Source organism: Rhinolophus sinicus, chromosome 2 (genome assembly GCF_057876585.1).
Source record: "Rhinolophus sinicus isolate RSI-liver-muscle chromosome 2, RSI-T2T, whole genome shotgun sequence".
NCBI classification, from domain to species: domain Eukaryota; kingdom Metazoa; phylum Chordata; class Mammalia; order Chiroptera; family Rhinolophidae; genus Rhinolophus; species Rhinolophus sinicus.
Window position 1 is genome coordinate 46710849 of NC_142502.1, and position 17506 is coordinate 46728354.

General features: G+C 40.0%; 1 protein-coding gene across 4 annotated transcripts in view; it reads right to left on the bottom strand.

Annotated features, from left to right (window-relative positions):
- The window catches only part of AFG1L (AFG1 like ATPase), a 198507-nt gene that overhangs the window by 8590 nt on the left and 172411 nt on the right, over positions 1 to 17506 (bottom strand). For 2 of the 4 annotated variants that reach the window (XM_019735074.3, XM_088795525.1), the window contains exons 12-13: positions 16981 to 17094; positions 12457 to 13545 (exon numbers count right to left, since the gene is read on the bottom strand). In XM_019735074.3, coding sequence (XP_019590633.3) covers positions 13417 to 13545; positions 16981 to 17094 — 243 coding nt within the window. In that variant the 3' untranslated portion in view covers positions 12457 to 13416. Of the gene's footprint in view, positions 1 to 12456; positions 13546 to 16980; positions 17095 to 17506 lie in introns of those variants that run through there. The other 2 variants (XR_016020209.1, XM_074333372.2) reach the window with 1 other exon arrangement.

Here is a 17506-nt window from a genome sequence, read left to right on the forward strand (position 1 = left end):
ATAAAAGGAATTTCTTGGTTTCTTTCTACTCTGCCCCCCCTGTATGTTGGCAGCACCTCCAGGCTTCAGAGCTCACTGTAGCAATGCCAGGACAGGCCTTGCCTCTATCTGTATGGTACATAGTCCAGAGAAAGACAGGGTCTCTCTTCTAGGAGTGCCTGGAAGATCGAGGAAGCTGCCTGTCAGAAACCCTTGGTAGATATTTCCCTCTATCTCTGAGAGGACCAGATTTGATCCCACACCTGTCCCTAAGCCAGCCACAATGCCCAAGGGGGATGGGATCTTCTGACTGACTTAAGCTAAACAGGGACTGCTCCTGGAGTTGGGGTGGGACCAGTTTTACAGAGCACATACAACTGCCACAAAGGACGTGGAGGCATTCTCCAAAGAAAACTGGACCCTGAATTTTGATGGAAGAAAAGGAATAGATGCCAGGGGGGTTGCCACACTAGTCCATGACACTAGTAGTCTCCAAATGTTTTTCATCACATACCTCCATCAATAAACATGATGCATATTTATATACAAATTACAGATCTATACTAATGTAGCAACATATATGTACACTATAATACAAAAATTCTAAGGATGAAACAAAAGTAAAATTGTAAATAGTTAAGTTTTATGTTATTTTATTTATTAGTAAGATTCAAAAAGCTTTACTCTCTCAAGATTGTGATTGGAAATAGCAAAAAAAATGATCTCATTAAAAATGGGGAATATTAATTTTGTATCCTGCTACTTTACTAAATTCATCTATCAGCTCTAATAGTTTCTTGGTGGAGTCTTTAGGGTTCTCTCTATATAGTATCATGTCATCTGCATATAATGACAATTTTACTTCCTCTTTGCAGATTTGGATGCCTTTTATTTCTTTTTCTTGTCTGATTGCTGTGGCTAGAACTTCTAGCACTATTGAATAGAAGTGGAGAAAGTGGGCAACTAGTTACTATTCTTACTATGTAATTGTGTGTTAAGTCTTGTGATAATCAACAGACTTGTGGCCTCTTTCCCTCCTCAATCCCGTTCCACCAGTTGTCCATCTCAGAGGCACTGTTTCTTGCATTTCTTTCCGTAGATATCCTGTGCATTACACACACATGTTCCTGTTTTCTTTACACAAATGGAGGCTTCCTGTTTACGCTACTGCACACCTTCCATTTTATTCAGTTAATCTTGGAGATTTTTCCATTTTGAGTACATAAGTGCTACTTAATTTTTATCTGCTTCATGACATTCCATTGTGTGGATGAACCATAATTTATTTAACTTGTCCTCTATCGATGCTTTTCAAGGTATTTACAGGTTTGTGTTTTTTTTCAATCACAACACTGTAATGAATAGCTTTATACATACTATTTCTTGTATGCAAAGTATTCCTTGGGTAAATACTTGGTACTGGAATGGATCAAAGAGTACATATATACATTTAGAATTCGAAAAAAAAATGGGGACAGGAACTGAATAGACATTTTTCCAGAGGACATACAGATGGTCAACATGAAAAGGTGCTGAGCAAACCAAAACCACAATGAGATATTATCTCACATTTGTTAGAATGACTATTGAAAGGAACCCTTCTATGCTGTTTGTGGGATTGTACATTGGTGCAGTTGCTATTACAAAACAGTATGGAGTTTTCTTAAAAAGAATTAAAAAATAAAATTACCATATGACCCAGTAATTTCTCTTCTGGGTATTTTTCTGAAGAAAATGAAAACATTAACTTGAAAAGATACGCATATATGCACTCCCCACCCCATGTTCACTGCAGCATTATTTACAATAGCCAAGATATGGAAGCAACCTAAGTGTCCACTGATGGATGAATGAACAAAGAAACTGTGGTGTGTGTGTGTGTGTGTGTATTATTACCAACAACATGAATGCAACTTGAGGGCATTATGCTAAGTGAAATAAATTAGACAGAAAAAGACAAACATTGTGTGATCTCATTGATAAATGAAATCTTTTTTTAAAAAAAGCCTCATAGATACAGAGAATAGATTGGTGATGGTGGGGTGAGTGAAATGGGTGAAAGGAGTCAAAAGGTACAAACTTATGGTTATAAAATAAATAAGACTGGGGATGTAATGTACAGCATGGTGACTATAGTTAATAGTACTGTATTGCTTATTTAGAAGTTTCTGAGAGAGTAGATCTTAAAAGTTCTCATCACAAGAAAAGATTTTTATAATTATGTATAGTGACATATTAACTAGACTTATTGTGGTGATCATTTTGCAATATATACAAATATCAAATCATTATGTTGTACACCTAAAACTAATATAATGTTATATGTCAAGTACACCTGAATTTAAAAAAAGATTGTGATTGGAAATGCTTTATTTTCTTTAAAAAATCTTAGTTTAGGGACACCACCTAATGTTACATGGCTATTATCAACAAGACAAGAAATAACAAGTGTTGGAGAGAATCTGGAAAAAAGGAACCCTTATATACTGCTGGTGGGAATATAAATTGGTGCAGCCACTATGGAAAACAGTATGGAGGTTCCTCAAAAAATTAAGAATAGAGCTACCATATGACCCAGCAATCCCTCCTCTGAGTATCTACCTGAAAAATTTGAAAATACTTATTCGTAAAGATATATGTACCCCTATGTTCACTGCAGCATTATTCACAGTGGCCAAGACCTGGAAACAACCCAAGTGTTCTTCAATAGATGAGTGGATAAAGATGTGGTATATATACACAATGGAGTACTACTCAGCTATAAAAAAGATGAAATACTGTCATTTGCAACAACATGGGTGAAACTTGAGAGTATCATGCTAAACAAAATAAGTCAGATGGAAAAGGAGAAGAATCCTATGATTTCACTCATGTGGGATATGAAACAGAAAGCAACAAATGAACAAACGAACAAATAACAAAAAACTCACTGACAGACAACAGTATGGTGGTCACCAGAGGGAAAGAGATGTGAGGGGGAGGTAGAAAAGGGTGAAGGGGGTTAAAATATATGATGACAGAAGGAGACTTGACTTTGGGTGGTAAATACACAATGCAATATACAAATGATGTATTATGAAAATGTACACTTGAAACCTATATAATTTGATTAATCAATGTCACCCCAATAAATTTAATAAAATAAAAAAAGAAAAGAAAAAAATAAAATAATAAAAATCTTATGATTCAAAGGCCTAGTCTTAAGTTTATTTGTATGCTTGGTTGTTGTTTTTTTCTAATTAAAGTTTATTGGGGTGACAATTTTTAGTAAAGTTACATAAATTTCAGGTGTACAATTCTGTATTACATCCTCTATATATCACGTTGTGTGTTACCACCCAGAGTCAGTTCTCCTTCCATCATCATATATTTGATCCCTTTTACCCTCATCTACCACCTCCCTCCCCTATTAACCTATGCGTGTACGTGGTTTTAATGGCTGTCATAGCAAGATACTGACATGTAGATTCAAATTATTAAAATTATATTAATGGCTGTACTTACTAATTTATTATTACTTTTTCAGTTCTATCCACCACTTATGCAAAGGTTTTTTCTTCTTCTTGACACCAAAAGGTATTTTATGTGTTTTTTAAAAAAACAAAAAACAACAACAAAAAAACAAACCCTTAATTTGGAAGACTTTAAAACTTTTTTTTAAGTGTATAGATATGACAGTTTTTATAAATGACACTTAACATCATTTTTTACCACAAACCATGTCATGATACAATATTCCCAGACAGGTTCAAAATGTGCTCTTTATAGCAACAGTTACAGCTGTTGTAAGGCTGTCTCTTTCTCTGTCTTGTTAAAAAAAAAATCACCCTTCCTTTGAAAATACTGATTTTAAAAATACTGGTTAGTAACATGCTAAACCACTTATCACAGGAAAAGCCAGCAAATTTAGATTAAGTTTTTTTATTTGTTTGTTAAAGAACAGTGCATAACTCATCTTTAAGTCCAATGATTCTTGTAAACACTTGCCATGAGCAATCCAAAAGTCTCTGTGGCACAAACGTTTTTACGGCCACCTCTATCCCCCACCATGTCATTTACAAAATGCCATAAAGATCCTATTATTTAACGGTGTTGTCTTTACAAACTAGCCAGGTCAATGGCATCTGTAACACCTGAACGTAGTATTAGGGGTTCATTGCTGTGAATGGCCAAGTGAGGGCGCCATCCTCCACACCGCCTCCCTGTGGCTGCCACCTTTCCCTGAGGAAGAGTCACGTGACTGTTGCTGTCTGACCATGAAACTAGAAAGGTGGCTAAGGGCAAGCCAGATAGCCAGTGTCCCTTGGTCCCAGTTCAGTTCCATTCTACCACCTGTGGAGCTTGGAAAGAGGACGGATGAAAGCAGAAAACTGAAGCTAGGCTCTGCAGAAAACAACGGGGCAAAAGCAGGCTATGAGGTAGAGAACAGGTATGACGACACCCTCTTCCCACCCCGGCAACCGTGGAGCTCCGTTTCTGGCCTTGAGGCAGAGTTGAAGGGGCTGAAACTCAGAGGCACAAACTGGGGACAGCCCAGAGCCTTGGAGGAGAAAGCTCTTCCTGAGCCATGGGACAAGGCGGCCTAGAGGTCACACGCAAGCTTGCAAATCCAGTTCAGCCCCAAATAAGCAGCTGTGCCCTGGACCTCTGTAGGAGCTGCTCATACCAGTTCCAGCAGGAAGAAGGACCTGCTCTCAGCTTGCATCAGAAGGCCACCCTGGAACCCTGCCACTCGTGCTGTGACAGCAGCTCTGCGTGTAAACACCCCACCCCTCTGCTCTGTGCCCCTGCGGTCCTCTCCCAGCCACATCTCAGAGCTCCTTCCCGGCCCTCTTTTCACAGCAGGGGCTACATGGCAGGGGACTTAATGCGAGGGTGTAGCTCACCCATACTCAGGGTGTCTATTTTGCCCCAAACATAATGTTACTATCATGGTTTGAGGATTATTTTTGTGCTCTTAAATCTGATTATGTCAGTACCACAAAAGTATAAGCAATCATTTTTAATTCTACAGACTATGTTACTCTCATCAAAAGAAATCAACTGATACTTCTTTAGCAAGTGAATTTAACATTCCGCATGTTATAGAGTTGGGTTAAAAATATGACAGATTATTAGTGCAAAATAAGGGGCACATTTTGATGATAGCAATTTTTACACTACGCACCCTAAATTTTGGATTTTAAAGATGAACTGTTAAGTATAGGAGGACCAAATTATATCCCATTTTTCTCTGAACATTCAGAAGAATAAGATTTAAGTCGTTATATCTCCCTCTTCTGAATTTTCAGAGCACTTAGTAATTTCTCATGAGGTTTATCACACTCTGCCCTGTGTTAGTGCTTTCTCTATACTCAGTTATTCTCCTGGGAAGGGAACGGATCTTGTCATCCAGCACCTCTCCCCAGCATCCAATGTCTGTTGCTCTGTTCTCTCTCTGCCCGTTTACTAAACTTCCTGGCTGACTTGAGTGCCTTGGGTGTCTATAGGACACCTGGGCAAGCTGCCCTGTTGGCACTTATCACTTATCCAAGGTTATGTGACAAGGTTATATATGGTTAGTAGCAATACGGAGCCTCAAATACACTCCTGACTCCTAACCAGTGCTCTGTACTTGCCTCCCTGGCCCTTCCTCAGCTTGCCTCTGGATCCCTACCCCACTGGATGAGCGAAATGAATGGATTCCGTATGAGATAGGATTAGCACGTGCTCCGGTCCTGCTTGATTGTATGCCCTATCCTTTGTTCTTTGATTGCATTATTTCATGTCTGAAAATGGTTTTCTCTGGGTGCAGACTTTATAGTTGAGCAGATGGTTTCTGTAACTTGCAGCTACTTAAAGTTTTAAACAACTGGTGGCTGAATGCCAAGCATTAAATAATTTGAAGCAGCTTTCTTGGCCACCTGAGTGCTCTCTAGGATGGGTTTAAAGTCATAGCATAAATTTAAACCTATCCACCTAATGTCTTCACTGTAACCAAGAGCACAAAAATGAAGTAAGCAAGTATTTTAAGTTAAGGAATGTGGTGGGGATGGTGAGAACAGTTATAGCATATGTATGAGTGTTTGGGGTTTGGGAGGACATAGAGATATAGTGATATTGCTCAGCCCTCCCTGGGACACACTGCATGGATCTGGAGATAAAGCTGAAGAGAAAAGCCATGCTTAGTGTCAATTCTCAGGGAAGAATCAGGTCCTCAGACAAGAAACAGAAATGGGAAGAGTTGGCCTGGGGATTGGCTGGTATATAGTCAAGATAGGCTAGATTATGCTGCAATAACAAACACCACAAAAATCTCCACGGCTTATCAGAATGTCATTTCATTTCTTGTTCACGCAACTTTCACCATGGATTTCCACGTGGTGGCTCAGCATTGCAGGCTACTTTCATCTTGGGTGTATCTGTTTCAACCAAGTTTTCCATGGCAACAGACGGGAGATCTAGAAGGTCTGAAGCCAGCTAATAAATGCCTCACCTTGAAAGTGACACGTGTCACCTTGAAAGTGATACATGTCACTTCTGCTCGCAACCAATGGCTCAGAACTAGTCACATGACCTTGCCTAACTACCAAGAAGCCAGGAAGTGTGAGCCTCCTGTAAGCTTGGAAGGAGAGGAAAACTGGATATGGGCAGCTCTAACCATGTCTACCCCAGCTAGAGAAGGGGGTGCTTTTCCTTGCTCTTCCCAGAGAAGCTCTTGGAGCTATTTTTGTGTCTATGAGAGTATCGTCATGTGGCAGGGGACAGAGGAGGTGTCTGGCACGTGAAGGGGTGCTGCAACAAGGGGAGATTCACGCTGCCAATCATCAAATTAAATATTATTAGCCAGGTTATCTAGATCCCAAGTATTCTCTGAGTTTATTATCTGTATCCCCCAAACATGAACAAAGTCTTTATCTTAGCTAAGATTTGGGGAAAATAAAAAAATATGGCTCCCCCTTGCCTGAGCCAGACTATGGAGAAGGTACTACCAGGGGCAGGAGGAAGCTGAATACTCCAGACAAAGCTGGTCCCTCCAGTAAGAAGGATCTCATTCTTAGATCAGTCTTGTTTTCATATCAATTTAAATTGGTGAGCTTTCCTTAAATAACAATATAATCAACATTTAGATTCTCTTATTAAAAATCCCACTATTTTAAAGCTTTTACATCATTATATTCCACATATCTTCTAGCAGAATGCTTCACCATAACAAGCACTTAAACAATGTTTATTCAATAAATCAAAGAATGAAGAAGAGGAATGAGAACTACCGTGTGTCTCCAAAAGTAAGACCTAGTCGGACCATCAGCTCTAATGCGTCTTTTGGAACAAAAATTAATATAAGACCTGGTCTTATTTTACTATAATATAAGACCAGGTCTTATATGATATAAGACCTGGTGTATAATATAATATAATATAATATAATATAATATAATATAATATAATATAATACAATACAATATAATAACCAGTCTTATATAATGTAAGACTGGACATAATATAATACCCAGTCTTATATAAGACCGGGTATAATGTAATATAAAATATAATATCATATCATATCATATCATATCATACTGGGTCTTATATTAAGTTTTACTCCAAAAGACGCATCAGAGCTGATGGTCCAGCTAGGTCTTATTGTCGGAGAAACACAGTAGCTGCTGCATTCCCAAAGGCCGGCCTTGTCTGTAAGGCTCCAGGGCCTATCCTCAGCCCGAGGGGGATAATGAGTACTGGGGAGACTCCAGACCTGACTCAGGCAGTGCAGAGACACTCAGGACGGGCCCAGAGTGCTGGATCATGTTTGCTCAAACTGCTCCTATCTTCAGATTGTCAGATTTGCCATTCATTCCAATAACTAACCATCCACCTAGTCCTGTTCTGCACTGAGACTTACTTGAACCAATTCTCAACCATGCAGCAATGTGATTTTTAATGTCTGTCCCTTCTTTTCTTGCCCTTGTCACTGGGCCTTGTCAATTCATAGAGTATTGCAGCTGCATGAGTGCCTGGGACAATATCATTGCAGAAGATATTGCGGGCATGCAAGACTGAGTTGAGATCAGTGCCGTTTTAGACACACTGAGTTTAAAGAACATTCAAGAAGAGAGATCCAGTGGGCAGTTGGAAGTGCAGAACAGGAGACTGGGGGCGTCAGGGACGGGAGTACACATTTGGGGAGTATTGGCACCGGGTGGTATTTACTGTAGCTGTGGAAATCAAGAAAAGAATTGGAAGAAGATGATAGGTATAAAAGTAGTTGGTATAATACTGGGTGTTGTTTTTATAATTACCATTTTTAATGGGTCTAAGAAAGAACTTAGTGGGTGAGAGAAAGGAAAAGGAGCCAAAAGCATTCACAGAAGGAACAGGCAGGGGGAGAACAAAGTATGAATTCGTTGACGCTAGAGGAGAGAGAGGTCGGTGCTGAGGGGGCAAAGTGCTAAAGCTTCCGAGCAGCAGCAGAAGGCCTGGGAGCACAGGACCCGGGTCTAGCAGAGTGTTTCCCAGCTATGTTACCTGGGGCCTTCGTTTCCCCATAGGATGTAGGGATAATCACACCTCCCTTCGAGTTGCTGTGGCTGAAATGATAGGGTTGGGGGCAAGTGCTTTGTAAAGAAGAAAGCGCCGCTGGGTTAGCTGTTCCGTTGTTGTCAGCAGGGGTGGAGAAGACAGGCAGGAGAGTCTAGGGAAGGAGGAGAAGCAGGTGCTGGGAGGCAGCGGGAGGCCCTGGGAGGCCCTGGGATGCCTGGGTTCCAGGACGCCCAGCAGCAGCCTTTGCTCCTGGGAAACGCTGGGGTGTGGAGTCAGGACACCCCGCTGTAGGCCTCGCTCTCTGTGCTTACTGGCTGTGTGGGCACCGGCAAGAGCTCCCGATCGATTGGCAGTTACCAACCCTGGCTGCATGTGAGAACCCCACGAGAGCACGAATGAGTACTGATCCTGGGACCCCACATCTGACCAGCTGCGTCTGACTCTCTGGGGGTGGGACGTAGGCCTGGGGATAACATGCCGCTTTGAGAACCACTGTCCAACCCTGTGTGATTCTTGGACTCTTTTTTCCTGTCACTGTGTCCTATTGACCACAAGATGGTGCCCTCTCTCTGCAAAATCTTTGATGCTTCCCAAACAGGAAACAATCCATTTTCGCTAGAATCCTGAAAGGATGGATTTGAATTTAATAATCTTCGCAGCATCTCATTAAGTCAATATTCGGTGCCCTTGGTGTCCAGCCATTTAATGTGAATCTCTTCTGCTAGGAACCGGATTGGGTTGGGAAGTGTCATCTACTCGTTTGCATTCCTCAAGGGGCTATCATGCAAAGCATGAAACTTACTGTTGCTTTCTGGTCATAATCATCAGCATCAATACCAAATAGCATTGATTTCATCCTTTACCATTTGCAAAGTGCTTTTCACCAACTATCCTCAGACTAACTGTATGAAATGGGTATTGTTCTCATTTACAGATGAGAAAAATGAGGCTCAGAGCACTAATTCAAGGTCACAAAGCAAAGGTGGCAGACCCAGAGCCTGAGCCCTTCCTACTGCACTTGGGTGAGAAGAGCAGGTGCCACCGTGAGGACCAGCATTCAAGTGCTGGGACCTGAATGTACAGCCCCGAGAGAGGACACCTCTCAGGACAACTGCCGGAAGACTTCCTAAGCAAGCAAGAAAGACGGACAGGTGTCCTCCTGCACTTTCAGGCCATCACAGACAACAGGTCAGTAGACACACGTGACTGGGCTGAGTGACCAGCTGAGGTAACATCATGTGAGGTTTCTAGTGCAAAGCTGTGCAGTCCGCACTCAATAAGAGGACAGATTTTAGTATTTTTATTTTCTGTCCCAGGAAAATGAAGTGTTATGGGAAAAGCGAATGTTAATTCTGCCTTAAGAAAAAGTGGTACACTCATCTCCAAAGAAAATTCTTTTCTATACCAGCAAGTGATATCTTATGAAGTTAGCGGATCTGATAAAGACCATTTACAAGATCCCTTACAGACGTGCTCCCAGACGGATGCCCGCAATCCATCAGCAACCCAAATGTCAGCCCCTAGGACCCCAATCCCTCTGGGGTTTATATCCAAGACGAAGGGTTGCAAGTGTACGTTCAAGTTACTTGGAGTAGGGAGACTGGTTTCAGGACCGAAGCAGGTACATCGAAAGTTGAATAGGTTCATATTTTGATTTTGCTGACTCCAATGTGTCGTAGCATTCAGTACGTTGTTGTTCCCATTTTTGGTTCCTCAGCTTCCCTGACTGTAAAATGGTGGTAACAGTACCTATTTCATAGGATTGTTATAAGGATCAAAATCATTTTTTTATAAAACACTTAGACCCATGCCCAAAACACAGTAAGCACTATGTGTTTCTTCATGTCAAATAAATAAATGGATATGAACATACCCATTTATATATTTTATAAGTGAAATTTTCATTTTTTTTCAAAATTCCAAGTGATTTTAAAATTACGCTATTTGCACACTTGTATGTACAGGAAATATACTTCAGGAAGATTAAAGTATTGTTTTATGACTAAAATTTGAAATCCCACTGAAAATGCATAAATTTGATTAGAATGGTACTAGTCTTTTGGGCCCTAGAAACATCAAAACAGGTTAAAAATTCTTTAAGTCCACCACGTTTTTCTTTTCACTATTATTGTTGACAAATAAGCCTATCCACCACTTAAAGAAATACAAGTATAATGCTGTGATCATGTTTTTCTCCTTTTTTTTTTTTTTAAGAAAAGTTTCCCATTTTCTCTACGTAATTTCTTCTAAGCTGGGGGTTAGTGGTCATTTCAGAGGGCACTCTTGTCATTTTTCCGACTATAAATACTTCCTCAGTCTGAGTTTCTGGGTGAGTGTGAATGTTCCACAGCAATACTCAGCTCAAACCTCCATCTTCAAGTATAAATTCAAAGCTTTCACAAAACAGCATTTGCTGAGAGATTTCATGCAACGCTGGAGAAAGGCTGGAACGCTGAGGATGGAATGGGGCAGGACTCGGAAGAAACACACATGAATTAAACACGGCTTTTCACTGTACGGGTCATTTTTTCACGCTTCATTTTGGCGTTAATTTTCTTTTAGTAGAGCTACCATATTGTTTCCTAGTAATGGCTATTCAAGACGTTTGTTTCTTTTTCTTGCAGGCTGTTTTATGAAACAGACTTTGTAGAGAGGAGATGCGGATACAGATGTATCATTTCCAGCTCCATGAAGCTCCCTCCTTTCTCTTCCTGGTACCTAGGTCACGACATCAAACACCCATAGCATGCCCCTGTAAACTCCACTGCCCACTCAGAAAATCCCTGCCACTATAGCCTAGCCCACCAGGCCCAGAGAGGGGGTGGGAGGCTGAGACAATAGTGGGGACATAATCATATACAACAATCTTTCAAAAGGAATTTAAGTTTTTTAACACCAAAATTACAGGGCAGCTACAGTGAGAATTCCACAGGCTTCTGTGCATTAAGCCAGGGCTTAATTAACATCACGCTATTGTTTATATGGAAAAATGAAATTCGAGTTCCAAAGACTTGACCTCAAATGAGCTCTTACAACAGGACGGGAGTGGGAGACTGTGTCACATCCTCCCACACACTCAGGGACAGTTCCTGCTTCTATCAGTCAGGATGTCCATCTGTCTGTCTGTCCATCCATTCACACTACCTTTTAAGGAAGGTATGGCATAATTATCAAAGAAATGTGAAAAGCAAAATGCTAAGATTGAAAGAATAAAGTTAAACATTTTATATTTATTGAGTTCAAAGCAATGGTTCTGTTGTAAACTCACCTTCACTGAGTTTTAAAAAAAAATCAACATTAAAAATGTTTCTTTTTTTATAGAGGTGGTATGGTAGAAAATATAGGACATGAGTGTTGTAAACTGAATCTCAGGTTAAGCTACTTAACATTTCCAAGCCTCAGTTTCCTTGTGTATAAACAGGGATGATTATATTAACTCTTCTAAATTAACTCTTACCTGAGATCAGATAAATGTCTAGCAATAAATTTGGCAAACAGTAGTTATTTCCCATCCTTTCTCCCTCTTAACCTATTTAACCTCTTCTTGAACTCACTGTTTTACTTCAATAAAAATATTTTTAAACCACAATTAAGTTTCAGAAGCCTTGATTTAAACATTTCTCTGTACTTAGGTACCATACCCATTTATCTGCTTAACTTAGGTTAATGTTCAAAATAGACTAATGTGGATAGACTACTCATTTATAAATTAAGCAGTTTCAATGAGCTTCCTTACTCTGATGACAGTACTCATTTATTTGAACTGACTCAGCTGTGTCTACCCCCCCAAAATATTTGATTTTTACAAGACTTTGTGAATTTCGCATTTTTTTCTTTTCTCTTTTTTTTCTTGAAGAGGGATTTAGACTTTCATAACAACCTCAACCAAGATCCTTTCCGTGACAATAATAGCAAAGTCAGGTTGTATTTGAATGAATCAAAGAATGACCTCAGTGAAGGACAAATCGGATTTTATTTAAGTAGATTCATCAAGTGTTTTTCCAGGTTACTACGAGGTCCATCTCACTGCTGAAGCAGAGGCAAGGTTGGGGAGTGGCCAGAGCAAACGCGTAGGAGCAGCGGAAGGAGCCCGCTGTCTACTGCAGTCCTGCTAGGCTCAGGGAAGCAGGAGCCCACTCTGCCCTTGGTGTGTCCAGGACTCTGTCCCCTCCCAACACTCTCTCACTGGTCCCCATTCCTGGTATCTGTCCTATTTCTGGCTGTCAGGGTTGGGGGATCTGCTTGTCCGGTTGCAATTTGACACTCTTGCTCCTGATTCTCTGGTGTCATAATCCTCAATTTGTTCAGGCCACTCTGTATCTGCTGGAGATCAGGTCCTGGCTGCCAAACTTGACCTCAGGGTGAAAAATATATTCTCTGTTGTGTGGAAACCTGAAGGCCTGGGAGATTAGTATGATATAGAGCTCCCAAAAATCCCATGTATAAGCCCATATTCTAAAATGTTATTCGCTTTAGTTTATAAGATCAGAACACTTTCTTTGCTTTGGATTGAAATGAAGGGATTTTCTTCCCCCTCTCATAAAAGATATATATTTTCTATCATGTAGCCAGAGCTCGGAGATGTCCAGACACCCTGCGTTTACTGTGTGTGTGTATTCAAGATTCATTCAGGTAGCTTATTATGAAGCCAAATGTCTGCTCCTATATTAATCTTCAGTAGTGCTGATTTTAATTTTGTGGTGCAGAAATTAGGCCAAATAAAGAGGCAAAAAGTAGACCTATACAAATGGCTTTAACTTACTAATCCATCTTTGACGGCAATTTTAGATTACAATGGTCCAGAGGACAAAGTACATAATTAATGATGAGAAAATGATTCCTTCAAGTCCCATAATAAAGAGTTCTCCCTGTGGTAATCATTTGTCTGGAGTTTTATTCATGCAAAAGTGATGGTTATGCCTTGCTTCTCTCCCCTTCATTCCAGTACTGTTCAGTCTGCATTTCTGTGAGTCGGGAAATCGTGCGCTGAAATGCAAAGATTTCCTCTTCTCCAGTAAACATGGAAAGTCCTTCCGCCGAGTCCTGATGGCCAAAAAACAAAACAAAAACCCAGCACCAATTAAAACCACCACAAATAAAAATTTAAGTGCAGGTTTAAAAAAAAAAAAAACTTTTTAGGTTTATGTGTTTGGATTATAAAATGTTCTATGAATTTTTTTTTCATATACAATCTCTTAAATTAGACTAGAGACTCAACTAATTTAAACCAATAATCAATAACTAAAACAAATTACCAGGGAGAAAACAGTAAGGAAAGCACTAGAATAATTAAAGCTAACATGACACCCAAAAATCCAAATATGAAAAAATTTTGCTCAGATCCAAGTTCTCTGTAAAATCTTAAGGACATTCCAGACAAAAAAGGAATTCTTTCTCCAAAAGTGCATTCCAGAAATAATTAACGACAAAAAAACAGTAGTTCTGGCAAATTACGAAGAGGCTGACACCCTCCTCTGAGGGTCACAGACAGGATTACACTATTGAAGGGAGGCCCTGAGGACAAACCTCTGAAGAACCTTTTCCAAACTGGATGGCTGAGGGGCCTCCTGTGGGGCCTGGAGACGGCCTGGGAGCTCACTCTGGTAAGACTTCTGGTCTTCAGCTGCGGAGACACTTAACTAACCTCCTACCTAGGATTCCGTTGGGGAGCCCTCTGTGAGGGCAGTAAACAGCCTGGGACTAGTGACACCAACGGGGGCTCATAGCCGCAAAGTGGATATTGAATTTTTTGTCTCTTACTTTAGGGGTTTGCTATTATACTCTCAGAGGCAAGTTCTGGACTCCTGTGTCCATGTTCCCCACTGACTCACTGTAAAACCGCACAACCCTGCGGTCACATGCCCTGATTTCTTCATATATCATTAGCCCCAAGTGCTGACCTCAGTTTGCCTTATATCTGAACTCTGATGCCCTGGGGGTACGGGGTGGGGAGAATTTAAAAGCCAATGATTTAAAGGACTTAAAAATGGAGAGGATGTCATTTCTCAAGTGTATTCTTTCAAATTGTCAAAGACATTATTTGGATGTAAGTATTGCTCTTAGAGAAACCACCATTTCAAAAGGCCTCAGAACATGTGTTTATAAGCAGCTATGTATTTCTACATGTAATCGTATTTTGCAAGTTTGCTTTTTAGAGAATTATTGGCCTCATTTTCCCAAACTCCTAAAAATGCATAATTTCTCTTCAGGTTAATAAGGAACTGTTTTCTCATTCCAAATAGCCTTTTATCTCTGGGGTTGGAAGAATGGGGCTCCCCTCCTTTGGGGGGTGAGCGTATATAGTTTTAAGTTTTTGACTAATATTTCTTTTTAAATTAAACGTATTGGGGTAACAATGGTTAATAACATTATATAAATTTCAGGTGTACAACAGAATACAACATATGTAACTTTATTATGTGCTCAGCACCTGAAATCACCACATATTTGACCCCCTTTACACTTTTTGTCCCCCCCGCCCCCTTCTCCTCCAGTAACCACCATTCTGTCTGTATGAATTTGTTTGTTTGTTTTGTTCATTTGTTGCTTTTTGCTTTATATGCCACATATGAGTGAAATCATATGGTTCTTGTCCTTTTCTCTGACTTTTTTCACTTTGCATAATACTCTCGAGATCTATCCATGTTGTCGCAAATGGCAATATTTCATCCTTTTTATAGCTGAGTAGTATTCCATTGCATATATGTATCACATCTTTTTTATCCACTCATCTGTCGAAGGACACTTGGGTTGTTTCCATGTCTTGGCCACCATGAATATTGCTGCAGTGAACATAGGGGTATGTACTCGTATATCTTTATGAATAAGTGTTTTCAAAATTTTCCAGTAGATACCCAGAAGAAGGATTGATGGGTAATATGGTAGCTCTATTTTTAATTTTTTGAGGAACCTCTATACTGTTTTCCATAGCAGCTGCACCAATTTATATTCCTACTGGCAGTGTATAAGGGTTCCCTTTTATCCACATCTTTCCCAACACTGGTTATTATTTGTCTTGTTGATAATTGCCATTTTAACAGGTATGTGATGGTATCTCATTCTGGGTTTGATTTGCATTTCCCTTATAACAAGTGACGTTGAGTATGTTTTCATCTATCTGTTAGCCATCCGTATGTCTTCCTTGGAAAATTGTCTGTTCAGGTCCTCTGCCCATTTTATAATTAGATTGTTTGTATTTTTGTTGCTGAGTTGTGTGAGTTCTTTATGTATTTTGGATATTAGCCCCTTATTGGAGGAATCATTTGCAAATATCTTCTCCCATCAGTTGGTTGCCCTTTTTTGTTGTTGTTGATGGTTTCTTTTGCTGTGCAAAAGATTTTTAGTTTGATATAGTCTCATTCATTAATTTTTTCTTTTATTTCCCTTGCTTTTGGGGTCAAGTTCACAAAACCCCTCTGAGACCAAGGTCCATAAGTTTAATGCCTGTGTGTTCTTCTATGTGTTTTATTGTTTCAGGTCTCATATTCAAATCTTTAATCAATTTTGAGGGAATTTTTGTATATGGTGTCAGACAACATTAACCAGTATTTCAATTGTCTAAAATTGAGAAATACAGCCTATAGTGCTTATTTATATTTACACAGAAGAAGGAAACACAAAGTCACTTCTGGTTGGCATGGGGTGAATCACCGGCCCCCAAGCACCAGGAGAACTGGGCCAGCACTGGCTGGTCCTGGTGTGCCAAACCTGGTACCCACAGGTGCTCCATAAATGTTTACGGAATGCAGTTTGGGATTTTTCTTTTTTTTTCTGTTTAATAGTTGGATAATATTTATTTTTTTAAAGATTTTAATTAAAATATAGCTAACATACAATATTATATTAGTTGAAGGCATACACAATAGTTATCCAACATTTATAGACCTAAAGAAGTGATCACCATGATAAGCCCAGCACCCATCTGACACGGTACCATGTTACCACAATATTATTGACTATATTCCCCATGCTGTACATTCCATCCCCATGACTTATTTGTTTTATACCTGGAAATTTGAATCTCTTACTCCCCTTCACCTTTCCCCCCATCTTTTTTTTTAATTTTTCAATTGGGATTTCTTTGTAAGCCAAGGACCTTGCTAGGCCCTCCATGGTCCTGGACTAGCCAGCCCGCATGCCTGGATACTGCATCGTGTACTCTACACATCTAGTGTGATGGAATAAGCTCTGGGCTGCCTCTCGTCAGCGGTGTGACCGTCGCCTGCCCACTAGTTCACCTATCTTGCCTTTGTTTTTGACATAAGCAACAATGATCGCTAAGATTCCTTCCATTCTAAGACTGTGATTCCCTATATTTAGTGATCTTGAGAGCAAGTCTGCTGGATTGGCTTTAGAAGAAAGCAGCACATCAATGGTTAAATATATACTTGCATTCCTTTTTCAAAATGTAGCCACGTATCAAACCAAGAACAATTAACCTGTTTTATAATAAAAAAAGATTATGGTAATATCACCTACCTGGCTCAGCCCCAAATCATCCATCAGTATTCTGCCTTGCTCCAACCCACTGTCATGATGTTGATGCAAAAATAAGTTTGATAAAGGAGCCGATGCGGAGCAAATTATGCGCACCTGAAACAGGAAAACGTGTAAATGTGTTGCTCCTGACACTTCACAAGTTGAAGGTAAGAACAAATCTCTCACAGAATAAAACTCTGTCAAACAGAGTTTTGACAAACGCCAAGCTTAGATATTTGCTTTTAAAATGCCCATTTTTTTCCTAATCGTTTGGATCCTTTTAAAGTGATATTCTTAAACTTCACAGTACCTTTCAAAATATTTCCCCACAGTTTATACTATCCTGTGAAGTAGGGAGCAAAGCTGTTCTTGGGCAACTTCAGGCCTGGAGAGGCTTCAGCTTGTAATGCCAGCCCAGCTCTTCCAGTTCTAAGTCCAATGGTCTTTCAATGACACCCCAAAGTTGACATTTACACCTAGCTGTTTGGAGCCTGTCTCTGTACACATCAAAGACGCCCCCCAGACT